General features: G+C 37.7%; 1 protein-coding gene across 1 annotated transcript; it reads right to left on the bottom strand.

The window, feature by feature from the left end:
- Positions 1-2283: 2283 nt before the first annotated feature.
- Positions 2284-19284, bottom strand: sar1b (secretion associated, Ras related GTPase 1B). The gene is made up of 7 exons (XM_017705315.2): positions 19110-19284; positions 15960-16035; positions 13743-13862; positions 13044-13109; positions 12866-12969; positions 7786-7917; positions 2284-4997 (listed from the first exon to the last, which is right to left on the bottom strand). Exons 2-7 carry the CDS (start codon positions 16015-16017, stop codon positions 4881-4883), a joined length of 597 nt encoding a protein of 198 aa, XP_017560804.1. The 5' UTR covers positions 16018-16035; positions 19110-19284; the 3' UTR covers positions 2284-4880.
- Between the last annotated feature and the right edge of the window lie 304 nt (positions 19285-19588).

Raw genomic sequence — 19588 nt, 5'->3', positions numbered from 1 at the left:
TTGACCCACTTTTACAAAATTATTCATTCAAAAAGTTGATCAAATCGACTTTTACTTAGCACACCTCGAATGTCATACTACCATATGGGAATCACTTAAAGCCCCAGTATAAGGGGACAGATCATTTCTTATAAAGCTCACAGGAAAAGAGAACAAACTAAGTGCCTTACAGAACTAATTGAACAGATATCGGGTATTGACAAGAAGCTTGCCCATGACTGTACACCTGAACGTTTTTAAACAGTCCCATAATGTTCTTTAAAAAGAACAGTCCGATTTAAATAGAATTACATAACCTTTTTTTGTAAAACAAACAGATCATTTCGTACTTAAATCAAAACAGTCATGTTATGAACCTGGTGTAAAGGCGGGAATTTCTTTGAGATATTAACTCAAGCAGCAACACATGGCACATTCCCTGAAATCTGCACCCCATTACTAATTCAAGCCATACTGTGTTAAGCTTTACATATACCATAAGCCTCCATAAGTACCACTGACAAAGGATTTTTAGATGGCATAAAATGACCAAAACTTAAGGCAGAAGACCAAATCATCCTATGAAATAGATGCTCCTATTTCAAGCAAAGAAATGATACAGACAATAAGTTCCATGGAGGGTGGGACAGTGCATAGTCCAGACAGATTCTGACCAAAAATTTATTCATTATCCTCTTGTAAACTAGCACCCTTACTGTGGTCATTGTTTAAGAAAATTTTCTTTGAAGGGTAAGTTACTGCCTACTACGACCCAGGCAATAATATCAGTCTTAGGAAAGACAAGGATTCCCTAAACTACGGATCCTACTGCCCTGTTTGCTCCTAGAGTGTTTTTATAAAATCCTCACCAAGGTGTTGTCACATCGCCTTGAAATGATGATACCTAAAGTCATCAACGCCAACCAAACAGGTTTCGTAACCGGCTGAGTTGGCAATCACTCTTGCCAACAACTTCAGTATGCACAAACTCTAACAGATCAGATTTTTTTCCTGCAGGAAAAACTGACTCAGCAGGAGTGTGGCCTCTCAATGTTCTTATTTGACCTAGCCACTGATCCACTTGCCATAGCCCTGAGTATACAACAGATAATTCCAGGTATTATTAGACACCAAATAACACATAAGGTATAGCTATATATGGACAGCCTCTTCCAACCAATTATACACATTACAGCAGTTTGAGAAACAATGAGGAAACAAATCTGGAGACTGTCTAGAGACACATAAATGCAGAGGAAGGTGGGACTTGCCTAATTTTCTATTTATTATTACTGCTTGGCAACTAACATCTCTAAATTGAGCTACTGGATTTCAATGTATGAAAACAATTAAGGACAAGCATGGGCCTCTATGGAACTATCAAATTCACTACCATTACCAATTTCTTAAGCTATCTATGCTTTACCTATCAGTTTAAATCTCCAAGGCCTGGGTCCAGTTGTTAAAAAGTCTCAAAATAAATGTGATTTATTCGGTTTCAAACAGACAGTAACAGAAACAGCCTGAATAATTCTAAGAGATGAAGAGTGCCTTTAAAATGGTCATGTAAAAAGAATTTTAGTACATAAATCAACAAAAATGTTAAGTGGAACTCAGGAGTAAAATAATTAAAAAAAAAAGTAGCATATAGGTCCTTTAAATAAATGGCAGTGAAAGTCCTCACATTGGAAAATCTAACAATCATAAATTGCAACTCCAACACATTATGAAAATCATATTAAAGATATAAGATATAAGAAATGCGTTTAGAGTCTATTATGCAAAAACTGAAGATTAGGTGATTACACTGTAGCATTTTTAAGTAACTGACACCAAAAACCCTCATATTGGTCAGTCAGACTGAATTGTACATACATTTCATTACAATTATAAAATTGTACTTTCCAAAAACTAGCTCAAAAACCCAACATATATTCAAGGTCTCTCTTACTACGTAGATAAATATTAAGTGATCTGATACCGTTCAGTGACTTTTTTTTACATTGTGTTGAGCATTTTGAGAACAAACTAAGTTTCAGTACAATACCTAGACATTACGGAAACTTCAGATACGCACATAAGCACTTTAACATATTATGTATTTAACATGGCTCTGTACCTTACAACTAAGTAGTTTTTTCTTATTTATCTTGTTACCAGTATATTGGTTTAGTAGTATTTGTCTTCATCTAATATTATTATATATTTATAAACCACATATTTCTTTTCTAAATATCTTTGAATCTCAAAGACCAGTGTGCACTGATCATCTTCAAAAGAAAAAACAAATATGGCTAGTGTCAATTTAGGAAGACATTAGTTTTATTTGTATGAGACCTTTCACATTAGATGTCACAAATATCTAGGCTTGGTGATAGTACACCACAGTCATCTGTGTCATGGAAAAATTTGTAAAAGGAAGACACATTGACTGGGGGGGGGGCTCAAGAAATACCCTCAGACATCACTGCATTAAAACCTAGCATGGTTCTGTGATGGATATCACCATATGGGTTCAGGAATACTTTGTCATACTGTTGTGAATAAACACTGTTCATGGCTGCATCCATGTTAAGACTGTAAAATGCATAGCGGAAACCATATGTCATCCACGTCGAGAAACATCACCGACTTCTCAGCTTAAGCTCATCTGAAATATAAACCGATATAGTGGAAATGTGTTCTGCAGTCTGTGTTCTTTGGGCCAAAGAAGAAAAGGATCAGACTGTTATGAGCGTAAAGTTCAAAAGCCAGGGTCTGCCATGGCATGGATGTTCTGCTCATGTGTGAAAAAACACCAGTTCAACACATGTACGGAAAAATGGCAAAAAAAAAATCCACTTTTTTGGATCTCACTACACATAAAGCAAAAAATGTGATACTGAAAACATTTCCATTCAGAGATGGAATGGAACCAATGAAATGCAGAGAGAAGGCTTAGTGTTAGATTTCTATTAAATTGCTTTATCCCATATGACAGTCACTGTGGCGACCCCTAAAGGGAGCAGCCGAAAGAAGATCCCATATGACAGCCACTAGACAGTCACCATCCTGCCATTATGGCCCTCAAGCAATTTTTGTAGTTGTAGAAATGGATTAATTAGAGCATGGAAATGTAGACCTGGAAATCTTGTTAAAATGCCAAATGCCACATGCAAATGCAATATGGGCATAATGCCATACGTCTGAACAACTTTTCCTGGTCTTTTTAACTTTTTCAGATAAGGATTCTCATGTTCATGGAGATGAGGCCATGAATTGTATGGGTCAGTCAATTAAATTATCCTTATTTTCACCTAATTTTAGATTTCTATGGAAACTTAAATTCTGCAGTAAGTCCCTCAAATAATCTGTGTAGCATCAGCCAGTGAAGTGTTTTTTAACAATGTCATCAGTTATCAAGAAAATGTATTGTATTGCATAATTTCACAAGTAAATGATAAAGTGTAGAAAATACTTAGTATTTTATGGAGTTGTATAAGGCAACCAACCTATTCTCGGTCTTATTTTCAAACAACACTCACCGTTTGCTTTCAGAAAAAGTCATTGAAAGCTTTGGATCCTGTATTAATTGCAAACATTTATTACAATTTATGATGCAAACAACATCTCCCTTACACAGAACAGCTCGTGGAATGATAGATGGTACGTAAAGGAACAGAACAGAAAGAGAAGTCTATTATTGTGCCATTCCATTGTACCTCCTTTAAGGAAAGAACCACAAAGACTATTATGTTAATTTGGCATCCCTCATTTTGGATTTCTTCATTTTGGAATGATCATTAAAGATCAAGGAACAAGGCATGCAAAATAGTAATTTCCTCAAGTAATGCACATTGATCAAATAAAGAACTACCGAGGACACCGCTTATAAAAATCCATCTGTGGTATTCATGTACATGCTGCCCATTTACTTGATAGTCACATATCCAGGTGGGATATTACTCACATTTTTACCATCTGACATGGACATCCTTAATGAAGCAGTGTTTGACCTACAGAATGTTTAAACGTTAAATGTTAAAGTCCTGCATGTGTGTTTATCTTCTCACTGCATCTTCTTTCAGTCGTTATTTCAAAACTTGTATGCTTTCATAGGAAAGAAAGAAAAAAAAAAAAAAAACTGTTGGTTAATCTCACCCTCTTACACAGCTGTCCATAATCTCTTCTGTCTAATGGGCAGCAATCTAGCATTCCCACGTTTGTGATTTATTGCCATATCTATCTTGCATATTAGGCTATAATTACAAGACTAAATATCATTTAAAGAGGGCTTAAAAACAAATGTGTGTGGCTATACGCTATCGCTTCCATAGCTTAGAGGGTAAAAGATAACCATGCAGCTGAAAATCACTGCAATGACATTAATTAGGTAAAGTCATAAACTGCTCATCATCAGCCGTAAAGCTAGGCCACAATTGTTAAAAAAAAAAAAAAAAGGGCATGGGGAAAAAAAAAAACATCAAAACATAATACAACACAGGTGATGTCCCAGGATGTTTCCTGTCAAAAAGCTGTGTATATGACATCCTGCATGTCTCTTACACACCACTTGAATTTGGTTGCCAATAACATTATTATTATTTTTTTTGCAATGTTTCCACATCAAGCAGAGGTCCTGTAAATGAAATATGTCTAAAGAAAGCAAAGGAAACAAAAAGACCCAAAGTAATAAAAACTTATCAATTTGGATTTAACACAAAGTCTGCTATGTCATTCTCTTAGAAAAAGGAGTTGTAAGAAAACAATTTAATGTCCACCTAATGAAAGTCTATTTGAATCAAGTTGTACTGGGTTGCTGTTTTTCTTTTGAAGAGTCAAGGCAGATTTTAGAACTGAACATAGAGCTGAGTGTGGGTGTCGGTTTGGCAGCTCCTTGTGCACCCCATTGTTGCAGGCCTCTAGTCAATGTACTGGGAGAGCCAACGGAAACCCTCTCCATAACCCTGTCTCTTGAGGACACTACACATGAACACCTCCAGTGGTCGTGTATTCAGTTCTTTCAGGGGAACATTACCCTGGAGAGAGAGCAGACAAAATAAGATACATAGCCACACTTGCCCATCTACCATTTCTGCAGTTAGAAAACCTGTTGAGACAGTATGTGAAATGCAAATAAATGCAGAAAGCAGCAACTGGAAATCTACTTTCTACAATATAAATGTCTGGGAAAATATAAAAGTTCTTGTGGGAATTATGTTTTCCCCTTACCCATGATATGTAAAATATCATGGTTCTTACACTACTACAAGTATGTTTATATTAGGTTAGGTTAAAAATCGCCTAATAATCTCAATTTCACCCAAGACAACCAAAAAAATGTGTATACAGTGTTGCTAATTCTGTTTTATACAGCTTAAAGAGCCTTGGGTTAAACTGATCCCAAATAACAGCAATGCACACAAAATGTATACAGGACATTAAAACCATGTTGATTTTATGCCTACCCCCGTCCCCATTAAATTAGGAAAAGTCATTAAATATGAAGCAAAAAATTATAATAGAAGTGTGTGTGCATGTGTGTGTGTGCGTGTACAATATATATATATATATATATATATATATATATATATATATATATATATATATATATATATATATATATATATATATATACACACACACACACACACACACACACACACACACACATACATACATACATACATATATACATACACATATAAATATATAAAGGAGTATATAAATAAGATAACAGGAGGGTTAAAGTGTCATCATGTCAACTTTCCTTTCAGAAAATGTGTAGTTATTGTGAAATGTATGCCTAAATGTTCCAGAGGAATTGGGACAGGGGCAATTTAAGACTAGAAACAGTAATTCTAGTAACTAGACCCCTCATTATCTTAAACAGTTGGTGCTTTTATAAAGGAGCATGTCCATACAGGAATGACCAGGAAAGTCCTTTATGAGGACGGATGGGTCAATGCTCACCACTTTTGCCAAAAATGTCAGTGAGTGCAAGCATTTTAAATGTTTTATTCTTTACATAAAGCACTGCATTTAAACCAGGTGATGGATATCACCACACTGGGTTTCGAAATACTATGGCACACTGTTGTAAATAAACTCTTTAAAGAAAGAAAGAAAAAAAAAAAACATATGTGCACAAAATAAAAACAAATAAAAAAATATGACAAAGGAGACCACGAACTGTTGAGCAGTTGAAATCCTATGTTAAGTAAAAATGGGAAAACATTTCACTTTCAAAACTACAGCAGTTGGTCTTCTCAAATGCTTACAGTGTGTTGTCAAAAGTAGAAGTAATGCAACACAGTGGTAAACATCCCCCCGTCCCATCTTTTTTGGAACATGGTGTTGGCATCAAATTCAAAATGGACATATATTTTTCACAAAAACAATAAAATTTCTGTTTCAACATTTGATTTGTTGTACTATTTTCAACTAAATTTGTGAATGTACCAGTGGTGGACAGTAACTAAGTAAATGTAATTTGTTATTGTATTTAAGCAGTTTTTTTTTCATGTATCTGTACTTTTCTTACATATTTTCATTTTGGGCGACTTTTTACTTTCACTCCACTACGTTTCAAAGTCAAATATCTTACTTTTTACTCCACTAAACTTTGTGAAATCTGTCATTCCTTTTGGTTTTTGTGTGTATAAAAACGTAACATGTCAAAACGAAGTGCAAAGTAAGAAAAACCAATCAGGGCACAGCGGTCACTTTGTTCTGAGTTTGTTTTGACCTGTTGGTCATAGCAGCCCAGTGCAAGCACACAGTTCAACGTCAGTGCAGCAGCATAACCTAAACGATGGAATTAACCTAACTTTGTGTAAATAGACCACAATATAGAAATATGTACACACATGCAGTCGTGACTGGCATGTTTCTTTTTTTTCTGAATTCATATAAACACTTTCATTTTATAGTAAATAAGTTTCGGTTAGTTTATGTTTATGAAGAGAGACTTACAGATCTATACAGTAAAGGAAAACTTATTTGTGAATCTGTGTTGAAAGCAAGTTTTTATTCAACTTGTAACTAATTTACAAAGTAATCTTAAACTGAAACTTTGCTTGTTTGTAAAAGTGATTTCAGAGCCACTCGGTTCTACCTAATGAAAACTATTTGCCTTCTGTGTTTTGTGCTTATGATCATTTTAATAGACGTCAGCGTCACTAATTAATGACGTTCTATTAAAAGACTGGTTTACCAAGAGAGACACTGGAGGATTTTCACCTAAATTGGGTTGATAAAGTAAGAGTCTTGTTACAAAAATGAGAACAGGACATTAGTCATATTAGTCTTTTAGTACTTTTACTTTCAATACTTAAGTACATTTGAAGCCAAATACTTTTGTACTTTTACTCAAGTGGAGGTCTAAAGTAAGGACTTCTACTTTTACTGGAGTAATATTTACATTGGCTATCTCTACTTTAACTTAAGTACATGATTTGTGTACTTCGCCCACCTCTGAAATGAAAATAAAAAAATAGCAAAAATGTTGCTGGATCACTGGTTATTTGTCCCCAGTTAATTAACTATTATTAAAAGGAAAGGTAAATGTAACACAGTGGTAAACATGACCCTGTCCCAACTGTTTTTAACACCTTGCAGGCATCACATTTGGAATGATCAAATATTTACAAAAAAAAACCTTCACAAACATTAAATATCACATTTATATTGTTTTTAATTTAATACAGGTCAAATAGAATTTATTAATACCTGCTTTGTGTTTATCACTGCATATATTATTAACATTTTAATTCTTTTTAAAATTGAAAATTTTAAGATTTAGGGACGGAATCTTTACTCTCTTACCTTGCCTGTTGTCTGGCCATACAATCCAAATATTTCTCGCAGTTTCTCCTCACTGATGGCCTCTGGCTTATCGATCTTGTTGCCAAGGATCAAGATAGGAACGTTTCCGATAGTTTCGTCTGTCATTAGTGCCTGTTAAAGACAAAATCATTTAAACTGTTTTGGTTTCAGAAACCAAGAGCTCTGTTTTCATGCAGGTGGAAATACAGATTTACTAAGAATGCTACAGGAACAGGTAATTTTCCTAGGATTGAGTAAATTTTTTTCTGTTTTCTCCCAATTGCTATTTAAGTAATCTAACATTAGATGTCTTTTGGCAAAAATATATGAACCTCTGCTTTCAGGAAATAGTGTCACCCCCTCGAGCAGCAATGACTTCAACCAAACGGTTCCTATAACTTTTGATCTGCTCTGCACATTGATTTGGCCCATTGTTCAATACAGAACTGCTTCATCCATTTTGTGTCGGTGGGTTATCTTTCATGCATGTGGTACCTTTGGTTCTGTATCTACATTTCTATTGGATTAAGGACTAGACCTTGACTAAGCCATTTCAAAATGTAAACATTTCTTCTGTTTTAACCATTCTTTTTAGACCAACTGGTGGTTTTGGGGTCACTGTCTTTCTGCAGGATCTACCTTCTGTTGAGGTGCAGTTTACAGACGAATGCCCCAATGTTCTGTAGAATTACATGATACAATCCAAAATTCATAATGCCATCAAATGACGGCAAGCTGTCTTGGTCCAATACCTGCAAAACAACCCCAATCTGTGATGCTGCCACTTCTGAGTTTCAGAGTTGGAAAGAGGTTCTCATGCTGGGATGCAGCGTTTAGGTTGGTCAAATACATCATCTCTCATTTAAGCCGTACAAATCCATTTTTGCTTTATCCAACCACATAACATTACTTCAGTAATCTCCTGGCTCATCCAGGTGGACTTTAAAAAGACAGAAGTTTTCTTCCTGGAGATAAGTGGCATTCTCATGCCATAAATCCACACATACGATTCATCTTCAGTTTTTGCTGGATTGTGGACTCAAACACTGACATTAGCCAGTGTAACAGTGACCTGCAGATACTTAGATGTTACCACAACATTTTTATGAACCACAGAATATTCTATGCCTTAATTCTGTAGTCATTTACAATGGTATTTAATTTCCTCACATCACTGATGTATTCTTTGGTCTTTCTTATAGTGATTGATGACTGAAGGCATTTGGTCTGTTTCATCTCGTGTGTGTGTGTGTGCATACATACATACATACATACATACATACATACATACACACCCACGAGAGAAAAGTGGGTCCATGACGTTTTTTTTTTTTTTTTTTTTAACACCAATGATTATACCTTAAATAAAAGGTTAGATTTTTGAGCAAAAAAAGAAAAGAATAAATAATTTTAAAAAATTTGGTACCTTTCATTTTGCTCATAATTACCAGGGTTGTCAATTTTTATGGTGGGCACTGCATATGCTCAATGGCTTAAGGCAGGGGTACCCAACCCTGGTCTTGAAGATCTACCTGGAGACTTTAGCTACAACATTAATGCCCCTGAAACAAGGCTCACAAACGATACCGGCATTCTTTAATTTCAGTCCAGGAAGGCCAGTGTCCAGGACAGTTTACTGACATCCCTACTTAAAATACATGGTTTAATTTACTTGTTAAGGGAACTAACAGTGTCCAGGGAACTAGAATAAATTAATGAAACGATAAAGAAACAATGATACCAACAATACTGAAAATATATGCTTATCTAAATGGACTAATCTCTAAGTCTTAATTATACAATCACATTTTTCAAATATCTATGTTCTGTGTCACAAATAAAACACTCATGTGAACAGATGCCATTTATCCTTTGGAATAGATGTGAATGGCATTTACTTGTTGAATTACATGTATTACATGCTAAAGAAAACCTACTTTTGTTTACTTATGCACTAAATACTAGTTTATTTACTAATTAGATGTGTAACAACTTATCCATCCATCCATCCATCCATCATCTTCCGCTTCTCCGGGGTTCGGGTCGCGGGGGCAGCATCCTGAGCAATGAAGCCCAGACCTCCCTTTCCCCAGCCACTTCCACTAGCTCCCTGGGGGGGATTCCGAGGCGCTCCCAGGCCAGCTGGGCGATATAGTCACGCCAGCGTGTCCTGGGTCTTCCCCGGGGTCTCCTCCCCGGTGGACTTGCCTGTGACACCTCCCAAGGGAGGTGTCCAGGAGGCATCCTAACAAGATGCCCGAACCACCTCAACTGGCTCCTCTCGACGTGAAGAAGCAGCGGCTCTACTCTGAGTCCCTCCCGGATGACCGAACTTCTCACCCTATCTCTAAGGGAGAGTCCAGCCACCCTGCGGAGGAAACTCATTTCAGCCGCTTGTATTCGCGATCTCGTTCTTTCGGTCATTACCCAAAGCTCATGAACATAGGTGAGGGTGGGAACATAGATCGACCAGTAAATCGAGAGCCTTGCCTTATGGCTCAGCTCTTTCTTTACCACAACAGACCGGTAAAGAGCCCGCATCACTGCAGACCCAGCACCAATCCGCCTGTCAATCTCCCGCTCCCTTGTACCATCACTCGTGAACAAGACCCCAAGATACTTAAACTCCTCCACTTGAGGCAAGAGCTCATCCCCGACCCAGAGAGGGCTCTCCACCCTTTCCCGCGTGAGAACCATGGCCTCGGATTTGGAGGTACTGATCCTCATCCCGGCCGCTTCACACTCGGCTGCAAACCGATCCAGTGAAAGCTGAAGTTCACGGCCTGATGTCCCCAATAGGACCACATCATCTGCAAACAGCAGCGATGTGACCCTGAGGTCACCAAACCGGACACCCTCCATCCCCTGACTGTGCCTAGAAATTCTATCCATAAAAATTATGAATAGAATCGGTGACAAAGGGCAGCCCTGACGGAGTCCAACTCTCACTGGGAAAAAGTCTGACTTACTGCCGGCCATGCGAACCAAGCTCCTGCTTTGTTTGTACAGGGCCTGAATGGCTCGTAGCAAAGAGCCATGTACCCCGTAATTCAGAAGCACCTCCCACAGAATACCCCGGGGAACACAGTCGAATGCCTTCTCCAAATCCACAAAGCACATGTGGACTGGTTGGGCAAACTCCCATGAACCCTCGAGAACCCATCGACCCACCACCGATGGGAGGGGCAGTAGTAGGGGTGCGGTGCATTGTGGATCGGGCAGTGTCCGAAGGCGTGGGCCTTGGCGTTCTGATCCTCGGTTGCTGAAACTGGCTTTTGGAACTTGGTGTAACAACTTAGGTAAATGTAAAATACTGATTTCTTTCCTATTTTATGTTGAGAAATGTTATCATTGAATTGTTGCACTATTTGCCCAGGCAGTATTTCACAGAGTAGTGAACCCCTTCTGAAAGACTCCGACTCTCTGGGGTGCTCTTTTTAATACCCACTCATGTTACAGACCTGTTGCCAATGAACAACCAGGTGTTTTTTTTGTTTGTTTGTTTGTTTTTATATACAGTATAAAAAGTATACACTGATCAGGGATAACATTATGACCACCTCCTTGTTTCTACGCTCATTATCCATTTTATAAGCTCCACTTAATATATAGGTACACTTTGTAGTTCTACAGTTACACATGGTAGTCAATCTGTTACTTTGTTTAACCTTGTTCTTCAGGGGTCAGGATCCCCATGGACCCTCACAGAGCAGGTACTGTTTAGGTAGTGCATCATTCTCAGCACTGCAGTAACACTAATGTGGTGATGGTGTGTTAATGTGTGTTTTTAAACACCTCAGTATCACTGCTGGACTGGGAATAGTCCAGCAACCAAAAACATTTAAGCAGCAATTCAATGGTTATCCATAACTTCCTGTTTCTCTGAGGTATAAAAAATGTGGTAACACAGGCCAAATTCCCTTAATCTTTCATCTTTATGAGCAAGACCACAAAATACAGTAACACACCACAGAACTTTATTACGCTGCAGAAATCAGGAAATGGCAACAACAGCTAAACAACTGCCAATTTCTACTAACAGACTAATCATTAAGAAGTGTAAAGCAATTGAAGTTTGTCAGGAACAGGACGCATGACTAAACTGACCGCACGCAATGTGAGACACATGGTTCGAGTTAAGTTTTAGGGTCAGAACAGCTCCCAAACTACAAACACCACCTACACAGCCACAAATTGTTTGGGAGGGTTACTAGAAGAAGGTATTTGCTGTCAAAGACCAACGAACTCAAGCACCCCCAGTTTGCCATACGTTGATGGAACTTTGTGTGGGACTGTGTTCTACAGTTAAATGAGACCAAAAGAGAGCATTTTGGTATCAACCATCATAGGTCGGTTTGGTGTAGACACAAAGATAGCTGATATGCCGAAAAGTACCTCATCTCCACTGTAAATTATGGTGTGAATTATAGTGACGTTGTGGGCTGTTCTTCTTCCAAAACAACTGGACAATAAATAATCCAAGGGACACCTCAAAATCAACACCAAAATGCTTCACTGACCACAGTTTTGCCATGTACATCCAAGTGCCCTGACCCAAACCCCTTAAAAAACCTGTTGGATGAGCTCAAGAGGCGAATCCAACGTGGTGGCCTTCAAATCTGGACAGACTGTGTATACCGTACGGTCTAAGGTCTATTGCCATGCGTTATCCAGTCTTGTTAAACATTATAGAAGAACACATTAAGCAATATAGAAGACCTGTTATCTTTGCAAAGGATGGCTGCACAAATATTAAATAAAGTGCCAGTAATTGTGGCACATGTAGTCTGGATTACAGAAAAAATATTTCATGATCAGATATATTTTTTTCATTTCAATCATTGTACATCATAATGTAAGATTTTGGTTAACATTCTGAATGAAAGATCAACAGGACAAGCAACGAAGAGTGTTTTTTACAGCCTGTTTTCTCATGTGTACTAGGGGTGTCAATTTTGCATTTTGAATACTGCATATAATTACTGCTATTAAAATCAACATTCATGCAAATCACATCCCATTGAATAATAATAGCAACATGGAATGCTAGTTAACAGCTGCAATGATTGGCACAACTTACATCAAGCTCTGTTTTGGATTCGGCGAGTCTAGGGTGGTCTATGCAGTCAACAAGAAAGACAATGCCGTTGATGGCCGGGAGGTAGTTTTTCCATACTCTTCGTGCTAGGAGACAAATACTATATGTCAACACTTTGCCACACAGTTGGTTAACGAAGGTAATATTTGGCACTACCTACCCTGTGCGTGGCCACCAAGGTCAAAAGTGGTGAAGGTCATGCCAGCAATTGTCAGCTCTTCTGAGGCTAAAGAATTAAACAAAAAAGGCCATTTTTATACAGTCATGGAGTTCACACAAACACCACTTTAGGATAGCTTCCCATTCCCAACTCATAGTTTAGCCTTAATTATCATTCCTTGCCACCAACCATGAACCCTTTCACTCACATAAACTGTAAAAAGCTGCACTAAATTAGTTTGTGTCAAACTAATAAGCATATCAATATCTCCAGTTGCTAGCCACAATAAATATATTAACTTTAGCACCATCACCTTGGTTCAAAAGTGAAATACAAATATTTCCTGTATATTTGTGCTTGAAAGCAGTGGTATGTTATATAAACATATGCAAACATAAATATTACATATCCTCAGAAGTTAACGATGCTACAAACCAGTGGTTCTTAACCTAGTGTCGAAAAAATACATAGGTATATATTCGGTAAAAATAGTTGAGAATTTCTCTCTATTAAAATCTGCCATACCACTGATACTAGTGCTTAGCTGCACAGTTAATGCTACATGTCATTGTGTAAGCAGCAATTAAGCCCTCCACGAGCTGAATTCAGTACTAGAAGACGTAAATCGTTTATCTGTGTTTTAGTGTTAGAGAGTCTAGTGTTAAAGTTAAAAATTTGGTTATTTTGACTTCGACTTACTTGGATGTAAGGTTGGCACATGTTGACCAAGTCTGTCATCTTTAAGCATATGCAGTAGCGTCGTCTTGCCAGCATTGTCCAGGCCAAGAAATACTAATTTGCCTGATTTCTTGTACAGCCCTGAAGGAGCGAGAATAATTTTCAGCCAGTTTCTGCTGACACATCAACATCTCTGTGTAAATTCATACCTACTACTTACACAGTACATGGGTATTGCTCTCATTTAAATGTTAACAGAAACTTGAAAAATGATTGTTCACAACAGTATATTAAAAATTAAAACTGAATTTCCGATACAGCCACCTCTTCAACGTGTCTGCCTTTTGCAGGCTTTTGTGGAAACAACCGTCAATGATTAAAACTAGACATCTGGGTGCATCCCATCAGACTATATTCAGAGGGGAAGGAAAAGCGGTATAGGCTATACACATACCCACACTCAAAGGACTTGGCTGAAGACTGAAGTCGCTTATAAACTGTGGGGGTGCAAATTTTCATGTTTACTTTGCTAGAGGTCTGGCACTGCCAAACTAAACAGAGCCAAACCCATAATATTAGCATAATAAGAGCTTTAAATCAAAACATTGTTAATGCTTAAAATCCTAAAAATGGAATTAAACAGCATTAAACCTGAAATAATAACACCACTTATACAGAACAACAAAGCACTACAGTTTGCCATAATTAAAAAGGAAAGACGGTGAATCTTTACTTTTGTGTCAAAAGGTATTTTGATAATAATTTTGGGGTTTAGACTGCAATTGTTTAATTTCAGTACAAATATACAGTGCCATCCACAAATATTGGCACCCCTGATCAACATGAGCAAAAGAGGGCTGAGAAAAAAAAAATAGTTTCTCCTTTTGATCTCTCCTTCAGAATATTGACAAACATTTAAGCTTTATTTGAAGCACAATTAATGAAAGAAAAAAATTCTCTCAATTTTCTCTGCCACAAATATTGGGCACCTCCGAAAATTCTTATAAGTGAGATTTAATTGAAGTATATTCCATATCATATTCTATGTTTAAAGAAATTTCACTTCAGTAATTAGAAACTCAAATGCCCTTATGTTGTTTTCGAAATACTACTACCATAGTACTACTACTACATACTAAACATGTAATAATTGTGCCTAAGTGAAATAAGTAGTATGTGACCAAAATAAATTTCTCCAAAAATTTAATGCTAGATATACCTGGATGACGTAGGGTCAGATAGAAGATGTACGTCTTTACTGACCCCACACAATGAAGAGGATGGTTTGCATGGCCAAAGAATTTTCAAAGATCACAGCTGGGGAACTGCAGACATTAGTTACATCAAACTACAATCAGATGCCACCTATATAACCACAAACTGTTTGAGAGGGTTGCCAGAAGCAAGTCTTTTTTGTCCAGGACCATCAAGCATAATACTCTACAGTTTGCCAGATGTTACTGGAACTTTCTGTGGGACTGTGTTGTATGGTCAGAAGAGCTAGAAATAGAGCTTTGTGGCAACAAACAACAGAGGTGGGTTTGGCATAGACATAAAAATAGTCATGCAGAAAAATACACCATTCCCACTGTGAAGTATGGTGGTGGATCTGTAATTGTTTGGATACGTTTATCTTCCAAAGGCTCAGGAAAACTTTTTGGATACATTGTGTCATGGACAAATAGTTAGAAAGCTTAAAGTGGGCCATGGTTGGATCATCTAGCCAGCAATGATCCTAAGCACACCTGTGAAATGATCTGAAGAGGAGAGTCCACAAATGTGGTCTTTGGAATCTGACGGATCTATGTGACAGGTTAGAGATTCTGTATGGAGATTCCTTGCCATGTGTTCTTGAGTCTCATTAAGCCTCAGAGCTATTATTATACCACAGATTTAAGAAAATAATTATTTCATAATGGGATGAACTGTACTTCAAATAGAGGTTAGATTTTTGTTAATGTTTTTGACAAAAGATCAGAGAAGGATGTTTTTACAGACTGTTTTGCTCAAGTTCACCATAGCGCCAACATTTTTAAAGGGCACTGCCTACGACAACAAACTTGACAGTATTCTGTTGAAAACAGGCTTCAAAGGTTACTGTCAAAATTAACTTTAAAAAAGTGGCTGAAGGGTCTTGTGGTGCACTTCCTGAATTGATGATGATGATGAACACACTAAAAACCAATATGCTTCCAGTCATTTGGAGTATTTTGTGGAATGTGAAAAGGTTGTACTTACCTAGAAACTGCAGTACACTACTGAAACCACTATAAATCCAATCAAATATGAAGGACATATCCGGATCTCGTAAATTCTGAGAAAGAAAACAAACAAACAATGTATGCCACCATCAAAACAGCACTTCAAATATTTAACAGCAAAATGTTAGGGCTCTCATAAATTTGAGATTTATTTTATGTCATATAACCATGAATATTTGATTAATCTTAAATCAAAATACAACCCCAACCCTAACCCTTTTCAACCGATATTCGATTGAATACACTACAAAGACAAGATATTTAATGTTCAAACAGATAAACTTTATTGTTTTTTTGCAAATATTCACTCATTTTGAATTTGATGCCTGCAACACGTTCCAAAGAAGTTGGGACAGGGGCGTGTTTACCACTGTGTTACATCTCCTTTCCTTTTAACAACACTCAGTAAGCTTTTGGGAACTGAGGACACTAATTGTTGAAGCTTTGTAGGTGTAATTCTTTCCCATTCTTGCTTGATGTACAACTTCAGTTGTTCTACAGTCCGGGGTCTCCGTTGTCGTATTTTGCACTTTATAATGCGCCACACATTTTCAATGGGAGACAGGTCTGGACTGCAGGCAGGCCAGTCTAGTACCCGCACTCTTTTACTACAAAACCATGCTGTTGTAACACGTGCAGAATGTGGCTTGGCATTGTCTTGCTGAAATAAGCAGGGACGTCCCTGAAAAAGACATTGCTTGGATGGCAGCATATGTTGCTCCAAAACCTGTATGTACCTTTCAGCATTAATGATGCCTTCACAGATGTGCAAGTTACTCATGACTGAATATTTGCAAAAAACAATAAAAGGAAAGGGTTTGCAAAACATCATATTTTATTTTTATTTATGTTTTACACAACGTCCCAACTTCATTGGAATTGGGGTTGTATTCACATTGTAGGCAGTCTTGTCTGCAGCAAAATGTGCTAATGGAGAAACAATGCATTATAACTCATGATTTTTTTTTGTATTTTAACCTTGTAATATAGACCTTATTTATATGTATTAGTTGTACAGTCCTATACGTTCAATACATATTTCAGCTATATCCAAATACTAGCCGAGGACCCTTATCATGTGGTCATAGCAGTCTTTTTGAGCCTTTACTACTAGCCAACAGGAACACGATTGAGGAACACTGTTGTTGTTTGAGTTAGGTTGTGAGCTAATGAGTTGCCAACAAAGCATCTCAAATTTCATCTCTGCATTCCTAATTTAGGGTGCCAAACCGTTTCAATTCTTAGAATAGGGCTCACGTCAATGGTAAGTTCCATAACTAAGGAAGGGCAGAAGAGGGTTACATATGGTAAGTTCCTTAACTCAGTTACATTTTACTGAAATTTGTTCATTATGACATTTGAAGCTAATAAAAAAGGCAGTTAAAGTCGAACGAATGCTGTGCTACATAAAACCCTGCCCACATATGGGATCTCTTTCTAAATTATGCAAACAACCTACAAAAAGCATACTCACAGATTTTTCTTGTTTTTAGTGCTACAACCTGCACTACATAAATCATGCATGAAATAACTCCTTCACTCATTGTCCCATCAAAACTGAACAACAAACATGAGCAAATAAGAATGCAGTCACAAAGCACTACCCACTCTCAAACTTTCTAGCTCTTCCATTACAAGTGGCAATATATCATTGGGTTTCAGGATTACACTATCATGGTATTAGTATCGTCATCGATTTCCACAGATGTGGAGTTATCAGAGCAACCTGTGATCCAAATTGCACAAGATGAACACTAGCACTAGGTTAAAGTATAGCAACAGCAAAGGTCAAGAGCACACAAATACAGATAAATTACACGTCAGCATGGTTCCCTATTGAGTGCTATGTTCCAGACAGATGCATCATAAACTCAGCAACATCTGTTGAAGCAGGTTACATTTTTAATTACTTGAAGAGTTTGGGATTTTCTTTTAACCTGAAAAGGGAATACATCAGAGATGGCAAATTGCAAATTAAAACATTCTAAAGTGCCTTGCTAAATTTAAATAAGTATAATCAGTTGGTTTGCCACCACGTGAACTGTATTTTGAGAAATGTAAGTCCCAAGGAAGAGTTATGGAAGACATTTCAGTTTGAGTAGCATGTATTAACCAATACGGTAAAAGATGATTCACAGAATATTCAAACTGAATTAATTTACTCTCATCACAAATGAAGTTGATGGGTCAGGTTTGCCTCTTTGGTTTTGCTTTGGAACCGAGAGGCCTAACGCTAAATAAGAGAAATCTATGTCAGCTGAATAGTGACATACTTCCTCTACTTGTTAGGTACACATGCCTCTCAGCTCCACTGCCAAACTAAACTTCAAACCCCAAAGAAGCCTCAGACCTATCGACTACCTTTGGAAAAAAGTAGAAAATAAGTATGCTGGAGGTTTCCTTCGAACCATTCCATTAAGATCATTACACAGGAATGGCAATTATAAAATAATAAAAAAACAACTCCTGAGGCCAGGGTTCATGCGTGTGATATGGGAATATGGTAATCGTTAAGAGAACCCTGTTGTCACAGCATCCTATGAATAATAAACAAACAAAAAAACCCTCAGATTTGTGTCATTTGGCTTGTGGGCAAAAGGTGACGCATTCTTATTCGAAAGGACACAAAATATAAAAGACACAAACTTCTGAAAACACCTAACTACACCCACGATTGACTGCACTTAATTCTTTGTGCTGAAGAAAGCGTTGTACTCATTAACCTACTGAAAATTGCTATCTACGTGTCACTCACGCCGGAGAGCTAACGTTAGCTAACCCAGCTAGATTACAGCGGTGGTTCTTCCAACGACAGCGACCGATTAAACGCTAGCGAGCCAGATGATCACACAAATCAACGTAGAACAACAGCATTCACGTGTAACGTCACAGACAACGTACCCAAACAATTCTAATAACATTAAGAGCCAAATACAACACACACAATACATGTCAGCTGTGGAATTACTCATTAAATAACTTCCAGGTACACTATTTTAAGCTTCCTGTTGAATTTAGCTTAGCTTTATCGGCTGTTAGCCAACCTAAGCTTGCTAGTTAGCAACGGAGCTGAAACAGCCCTGCTGTCCAGGCGTACGGAGAACAAGTCGAAATCGGGAAACCATACCTCGTATCTATATGTAGATTTACAGACGAGTTACGTTTGCTCTTCGATACCACTGATAAGGAACTCCGACAAACACTAGCAAACGGCGTCTTTCCTGCCTTCGTGTTTTGCGATAGAGCCACGACGCACAGCAATGGCTGACAGTCTCTCCCCTGGCCTGCCCAGCCGCTTCCTGTTTGTGTTACCAGTTAATTCTTCCGGGAGTGCTATCGATAGAAACGGGAAAGCAGGACGGCCAGAATAGAAATGGTCGTTTAATGAAAGCAAATGTAAAGAAATGAAAGTTAAATCATAAATACGCGGTTTAGTTTTTTATGGTACCCTTCTGTGTATCTATCGCCACTCTGTGAGTAAGCCTGCAGAAGTCGGTGATTCGGCTTCCTAACCGGGTTAGTGATCCACACATTCATGCGTTCAGAACAAAACCAACCAAGAGACCGCGGGCATGTTCGCCGTGCCCCGTAAAGTGGCTCCGTGGT

The sequence above is a fragment of the Pygocentrus nattereri genome, chromosome 16 (genome assembly GCF_015220715.1).
Source record: "Pygocentrus nattereri isolate fPygNat1 chromosome 16, fPygNat1.pri, whole genome shotgun sequence".
NCBI classification, from domain to species: Eukaryota; Metazoa; Chordata; class Actinopteri; order Characiformes; family Serrasalmidae; genus Pygocentrus; species Pygocentrus nattereri.
This window is presented reverse-complemented; position numbering and strand designations above follow the sequence as displayed.